Genomic DNA, 7,999 nt, shown 5'->3' with positions numbered 1-7,999 from the left:
TTTTTTTTTTTTTTTTTTTTTTGAGTAATATTGATTCTATTACAAGTATTTGTTCTATACTATTTTATATTTATTTATATAAAAGTTTTATAATTTGTCATTAAATTAGAAGTCCCTAGTTAATATGATATTACAATAATAGCCCTAATAAGTCATTAAGGTGATGACATATTTTATTTTTCTTTTGACGAATATTTTTATTTTGGATCAAAAAATCAATACGTGTTTCTGACGTGGGTTGTAACTGATAGTGTATGTATTTTTTATTTTTTTTAACTATCAACGATTCTAATTTTCACATTATGAGTACTCTAAACCCCAACAAATACACTCTTCCCCATCCTTCGTTTATGGCTTTTAAAAAAAATATTATTATTATCGGGACATCGGGTGCCACTAGACCACAAAGTCTCTGGCATACATCTTCTTTTTATTTTATTTATTTATTTTTTTGTCTTTTCTATATTAGTGTTGTTTAGATTTTCGTTAAAAATAACTACATCCATCTTAACAATAACTAAATATGTCACCTTGTTATATCAAAAAAAAAAAATGTCACCTTGGTCACTAATTATGGGGTACCATTATATTGCAATTTCAGGTTAATTATGAATGACAATTACACATGTTGTATAACTCATGAACTAAAACTTCAACTTTTCTATTATTTATTTATGTTAAATTATAAATTTATTATTTATTAATATTTTATTTTTATCCTAAAGAAAGTAATGGTTTTTGTGAATATGCAGTATGCTGAAAGGAATGCGAGGCCATTGCAGGCCCGAAACAGGAGAGAGATCTATCTTCTAAGCCCTGCTGGGAAAAATGAGAGAAAGAGACCTACATTATTATAAATGGGATGACATTAGAGAAACATATGTATTACTCCGTATTTCATCTGTATATTTTAGTTTGTTTTAATGTTAAAATTTCAAAAACTACGATTTTTTTTTGTGCCCAAAGAACTTAGTTGTATTATATTCTTTTATACTCAAGGAGAAGTTTTTATATATTTTCAAAAAAAAGGAGAAGTTTTTATATATTCTATATGGAATATACTACTTGGACTCTCAAGTTTTATTCTCTTACTCAAAATTTTGATGTTGATATTTTTCTTGCGACTCACATGATGGAGATAATTTATCATCTCTTGCCATATCAGAGAGTAAAAATAAGGCAATAGAGATTGAGAATCCATTTAGTAGAACTCATTCTATATATGTGCAATATGTTGTATTTGTATCCTCTATTATCAAATATAGTCGTATGAAAAAACAGCTTTTGTAATACTCGTATGATGTACAAGATAGACTTTAAACGTGAAACACTCTTTGATTTACGAAAAAATCAATCTAAATTACAATTGATCAATTTAAATAAAAAAAATTAATAACTACCTCTCACCTAGAGTAAAACTTGAAATTACCCTCACGTAGAAACAATCTTATTCATACAAGGAATGAGATGTTAGCTCTTATATAGGAATGATGCTATTAGCACACGCCACTTGTAATTTTCAAAATTTTATTATTTTTTAGAAAAATACAAAATTAAAAAATTATGCTTAAAGATAAAAAAGGAAAATGACTGATGGGTATCCTGACTAGATCGAGTACCCGATCCGAGAAGACGGGTATATGAAGCCCGCCAACTGCCCAATTTAGGGAAATATGTAGCCCGGGTCATAAGACTTGTGCGGCTCAAGAGGTGGCGCCTGATACCGAGTGCGCCCTAAAACGGCGGTAGGAAACCCGGGGTGAAATTTAGGGAATTTGGCCTTAATAAGAATTTGATAACCCTACACCGCTTTCTTAAATTATATTTGTTAACAATTTTACTTAGTTCCTTGGATAAGCTTATTATTCTTGTATATATACCCCCTGGGGTCACACTATAAGGGGAGCTCATTCACTCTCTCGATTTGGAAATACAAGTACAATTATACTCTCTTTAAAGCTTGAATATTCTTCTTTAAGTTCTAAGGTAGTGTTGGCCAACCGAAATGGTTGACTCGCAGCCGTAAAACCAACATTGGCACCGTCCATGAGAACTGATACAAAAAGTCATGTCTTTACACTGATTCTATGGTAACACGACGCAGTCGTCGCACGGGCCCGACTAACCCGAACGCTAATGCTGCTGCAAACGGAAACGCAAATGGCAATGTAATCGTCATCGCCCCTGAGGAAGCTGACCATGCCTTGGTGGGAGACTTGCGTCAACAGCTAAGTCGTCTACCACCCGATTTGCGTCAGCAACTCAGTCGTCGCAACTCAACAGAGCAATTAATTAGTAGCTAATAATGCCTGACCGGTTGCACCTCTGGCAGTGGTGCCAATGGCAATGCCTAATCCTGTGGCAGCTCTTACACCGGGTATTGCTAAGGTGATCGTCTAGGTAATTGCGGCTTGTGGAAGAGCGGGTGTGCTGCCCTCTACCGCCTGAGCAGCAGGTACCCCCTCCCATGGAGCAAAATAGACAGGCAGCCTCATAGCATATTGTTCATTCCGAGCGTTCAGATGGTCGCGCTGACAACCGAGCTCGGAATCGGCAACATGCGCAGTCGCACCTGGGTCCTACAGCTCCCACTCGGTTAGTTAGAGATCGGTTGAACTGTCGAGCCGGAAGTCGCTCACCCCACCGACCAGAGGGGGGGTTGTAGAGCACTCTAGAGCGGGACTCAGGCAGGACGACTTATGTAGACGTTTAGTTAACCGACGTGAGCGGAAACATTTGGCACATGATGTAGAAAGTAGTGATGAAACACCGCACAGGAGAGCGCGCACCCAGCCTACCGAGCATGGCGTTTTGGACCTAGCTAGGGAGGTCATGGACCTAAAACAACAAATGGAGGAGAAGGAGAGGCCGATTGTTAGACTATTGATGACTGTTTATCCGTTTATAGATGAAGTAAGGAATTACAAGGCACCCCCCGATTTCAAGTTGCATGAGCATCCTACATAAGATAGTTCTGAGGACCCACGTGATTACGTAATCAGCTACCAGGCTAAGATGCAGGTAGTCGACATTGCTGACTAGTTGGTCTGCTAGGCATTTGTACCTACGCTAACCGGTCAGGCGCAGAGATGGTTTGCTGGGCTGCCTACTCGATCAATCAGTTGTTCGAGCAGTTGGCAGAAGATTTCTTGACACATTATGCAGGCAATATGAGTCCTAAAAAGAAATTCTCTGATTTAGCCTAGGTATGGCAAGATGAGGGGGAAAGTTTGCGAAGCTTCCTAACTAGTGGTAGAAAGAGGTCCAAGCGGTCGAAAGAGGATGTGATGACCCGACATCGTTGGTTTTCTTCATTGAATCATTGCAAAACCAACGAAAGAGGATGGGCAGTACAAAAAAATGCATGATGAAAACCCATGGACATACGCTCAGGCCATTCAGAGAGCTAACCAGCTAGCGGATACTAAGGAACTAGTCAAACAAAAGAGAAAGCAAGCTGGCGGTGCTTCTAAACGACCTTGACCAGAGGACTCTAAAAGTGGTCGTGAAGAAGGAGTCGTTACAGGGCGAATAAACTCCAAGCGGGTGCATGACAGGTTAGAACCGAGCAGTCATCAACCTCCTATTCAACCCGTCCAAGAAGTACGAGAACAACTGCCACCTCCACCACCTGTCTGTCATGGAGATAATCTGCAAGTATTAGATCAACGTGCCTCGTACTGTCGATATCGTCGGAACAACTCACACTCAAAGGAAGACTACAAGGTATTAAAGGTGGAGCTCGAAAAGTTAATCCAGCGCAAGCAATCGGCCAACCAATGGTGTCGCTCCGTCCTACCATGGTGGCGAGATAATGCTTCCCAACCGACTGAAAGAGCGGCGGGTAAGGGTAAACAACCCATGATAGAAGGAGAAAGCAATAAAAGCTGGAAGGGCAAACCTGTCATTAACATGATCATAGGAGGCCCTGAGGAGGGAGATACGGAAGGCGCTCGAAAGGCATGGGCCAGACAATTATACATTGGGGTAGTCGCTACTCAAGAATCTGATCGGAAGAGGCTGTGCTGAGAGCCCATCACGTTTACTAACGAGGATTTGCCACAAGGTCCAACTCCGCACCGTGACGCCTTGGTCATTGCGATGGAGGTGCAGGGGACAATAGTCCGAAGGGTACTGGTCGATGCGAGCAATAGTGTAAACGTAATGTATCTGGCCACGTATAAGAAACTGGGGTTGCCTATGGAGTGACTGCGTCCTATCAAGACTCCGGCGGCTGGCTTCACTAGTGACTCAATCGATCTAGAGGGGCCTACCTCGCTAATCATAGAATTAGGGGCTTGGCTAAATGTGAAAAAGATGGAGATGGAATTTGTGGTGGTCGGCTTGGAATGTGCGCACAATATCATCATGGGTCGGCTAGGCTTGGAAGAACTGGGAGCAATAATCTCAATCAAGCACATATGCATGAAGTTCGCACACCAACGGGAGTCGACGTGGTGCGATGCGATCAAAAGATGGCTAGAAGTTGTTATTTACAAGCATGTCGGTGAGTGGGAGAGAAGGACTTGCGAATAAACACCATCGTTCATCAGGCGAACGAGAAGCTGGTTGACCGGTTGGAACCCATGGTTGAGCTAGAAGAAATCACTCTAGACTTAGACCGACCAGAAAGAAAAATGAGAATTGGGGTTGGGCTACTCGAGGAGATCAGGAAGGCAATCATTCAAGTACTGAGGGACTTCAAGGAAATCTTTGCTCAGGGACCTGAGGACATGCCGGGAGTCAAAAGAGCTATCATTGCTCACAGATTGACTATGGACTCGAGATTAAAGCCCGTGGCCAATGTAGTATTGGTACCTAAACCACCGGCCTGGCGGATGTGTGTTGATTACATGGACCTAAACAAAGCCTGCCCTAAGGACCCTTTCTTGCTACCGCGGATTGACCAGCTAGTGGATGAAACGGCTGGCTGTGCGTGTTGAGCTTCATGGACACCTTTCGCGGATACTATTAAATATTTATGCACGCTGATGATGAGGAAAAGACCGCCTTCATTACGACGGATGGTGTCTACTGTTATCGAGTGATGCCCTTTGGGTTGAAGAATTCGGGAGCCACTTATACCTGCATGATAGCTAGACTGTTCAAGAGTCTGATTAGCAAGTCTATGGCCACCTACGTAGAGGACATGCTGGTCAAAAGTAAAGAAGAGGAGCATGTGAAAGATCTAACCGACTGCTTCAGCATAATGAGAAGATATAACTTGAGGCTGAACTCGAAGAAGTGTGCCTTTGTAGTCAGAGGAGGGAAATTCTTGAGATACATGGTCACTAGGCGTGGGATTGAGCCTAATCCCGAGAAGGTTAAAGCGATCTTGGATATGCAACTTCCAAAGAACTTGAAGGAGATGGAATGTTTGACTGGGCGGCCGGCGGCTCTCAATCGATTCTTGTCTAAGTCTGTCGATCGTGCCCTACCATTCTTCGAGGCTATGAAGAAACGAGAAGGGTACCAACGGATGGAGGTGTGCCAAACGGCCTTTGAGGAATTAAAGAAATACCTACTGACCCCTCCCCTACTGTCTGAGCCTAGGGAGGGAGAAACATTGTTCTTGTACTTGGCAGACTCTCAGAAAGCGGTCTAATCGGTTTTAGTGCAGGAAGAGGATAAAATGTAGCACCCGGTCTATTATGGAGTGCGAACGCTTAAAGACGCGGAAATCAGGTGCACACCATTAGAGAAAGTGGTATTCACATTGATTGTGACTGTCCGGAAGTTGGTATCATACTTTCAAGCATATCATGTTAGCGTTCTGACCGACTGGCTGCTAGCTAGCATCTTGCGGGGTCCAAACTCGTCCGGTAGATTGATTAAGTGGGCAGTTGAGCTCACTCAATATGGGCTTGAGTACCTTCCCAGACCCTCGATTAAAGCTCAAGCATTGGCAAACTTCATAGTTGAATGTTCAACATAAATTGAGGAGCCTTGCGCCAACGAGGAACCTGATGAGGCCAAATGGTGGGAAATTCAGACAGACAGTGCTTCTAGTGCACGTAATTGGTAGAGGAGTAATGATTACTACTCCAAAAGGCTTCCACCTTTACTATGCCCTGCAATATCAATTTCGCACCTCAAATAATGAGGCCGAGTATAAGGCAATCATTGGCGTGAAGAGGAAAGAATGTAGCACCCGGTCTATTATGTAGGGCGAACGCTTAAAGGCACGGAAATCAGGTGCATGCCATTAGAGAAAGTGGTCTTCACATTGATGTGACTGTCGTGAAGTTGGTACCACACTTTCAAGCATATCATGTCAGAGTTCTGACCGACTGGCCGCTAGCTAGCATCTTGCGGAGCCCAAACTCGTCCGACAGATTGATTAAGTGGGCAGTCAAGCTCACTCAATATGGGCTTGAGTACCTTCCCAAACCGTCGATTAAAGCTCAGGCATTGGCAGACTTCATAGTTGAATGTTCAACACAAATTGAGGAGCCTTGCGCCAACGAGGAACCTGATGAGGCTAAATGGTGAGAAATTCAGACAGATGGTGCTTCTAGTACACGTCACTATGGCGGAAGAGTAATGATTACTACTCCGGAAGGCTTCCACCTTTACTAAGCCCTGCAATATCAATTTTGCACCTCAAATAATGAGGTCGAGCACAAGGCAATCATTGGAGGCCTGTGCTTGGTTCGGGACTTAAAAGCTACACGAGTAAGGATCAAGACTGACTCTTGGTTCGTGGTTAGCCAGTTGACTAACGAATATGAGACTCATAAAGAAAGACTGAAGATGTACAAAGATGTGACTGAGGGACTTTTGGGAAAGTTGACTGCGTATGAGGTAATTTATGTCTCAAGAGCTAAGAATGTGGAGGTCGACATCTTGTCAAAATTGGCAGTCAGCGAATTCCTTGACCACCTATCGTAATTTTGCCGGACTGAGATTGTAGAGAGGCCAAACACTAAGAGCCTACTGGTCTGCCCCATCACTGAGATGCCTTCTCCGTATCATGATCCAGTCATATAGCCTGAATGGTTTTGGATAGCTAAAATCATTAGATACAAGGAAAAATGCGAGCTATGTGATGATAAGGCTAAGGCTGACCGGATACGGAGAAGAGCTCCGCTTTACGAAGTAGTGGATGGTTGGCTATACAAGCGATCATTCAGCGGTCCCCTACTCCGTTGTCTGCTCCCCAATGAAGCAAAGATGGTGATGGAGGAAGCACATAGAGGAATTTGCGCAGCCCACCAAGGCGCCAACACTCTTGCTCGTAAGCTGGTCATCCAAGGATATTACTGGCCAACTATGGTGAAAGATCGTATAGAAAAGGTCAAGATATGCCTGACTTGTCAAGATTTTGCAAAAAAGAATACTCGAGCAGCCTCATTTTATACGCCAGTCACGACTGCCATCCCCTTCGCTAAGTGGGGGGTGGATATGCTCGGACAGTTGCCACAAGCACCCGGACGGCATAGATTTTGTATTGCCGCAGAAGTGGAACCATTAGAAACCATCACAGAGTACCAGTGTCACTGATTTATTTGGAGAAATATTATCTGTCGATTCGGACTGCTCGAGTAGTTGGTCACTGACAATGGCCGGCAGTTTGATAATCGATCATTTGCAGCCTTTTGTGTGCACCACGGTATTTGACATATTAAAGCTTCTGTTGCTTACCCTCAGTCGAATGGGTAGATTGAGAATTTGAATCTAACTTTGCTGGACGGATGGAGGAAAAAGCTGGAAGAGTTGGGTGGTACTTGGGTCGAGCAGTTAGAAAAAGTACTTTGGACCTACCGGACAACTCTTCGTCGGGCGACTACGTAGACCCCGTTTGCTTTAGCTTTTGGTTTCGGGGCAAAGGTCTCGATCGAGGTCCGGGTGCCCAGTCGACGAATCATGTTGTATAATGACGATGGCAACAAAGAAAGTTTGCAGATTGAAAAGAACTTTTTAGAAGAAAGGCGGGATGTCACTTAAGCTCGAATGGTAGAATATCAGCAAGCGGTCAATCGATATCAAGATAAGCGGG

At 43.2% G+C, this 7,999-nt stretch overlaps 1 protein-coding gene across 1 annotated transcript in view; it reads left to right on the top strand.

Moving 5' to 3' along the window:
* LOC116023012 (alpha carbonic anhydrase 7-like) overlaps positions 1-1,074 on the top strand; it is a 4,468-nt gene extending 3,394 nt beyond the window's left edge. Inside the window, exon 7 of the mRNA XM_031263946.1 lies at positions 753-1,074. Within this exon, the coding sequence (XP_031119806.1) occupies positions 753-857 (105 nt within the window). The 3' untranslated portion in view covers positions 858-1,074. The remainder of the gene's footprint in view (positions 1-752) is intronic.
* Positions 1,075-7,999: the final 6,925 nt, after the last annotated feature.

Source organism: Ipomoea triloba, chromosome 6 (genome assembly GCF_003576645.1).
Source record: "Ipomoea triloba cultivar NCNSP0323 chromosome 6, ASM357664v1".
NCBI lineage: Eukaryota > Viridiplantae > Streptophyta > Magnoliopsida > Solanales > Convolvulaceae > Ipomoea > Ipomoea triloba.
The sequence above is the reverse complement of the archived record's forward strand: the minus strand, read 5'-3'. Positions and strand labels throughout refer to the sequence as shown.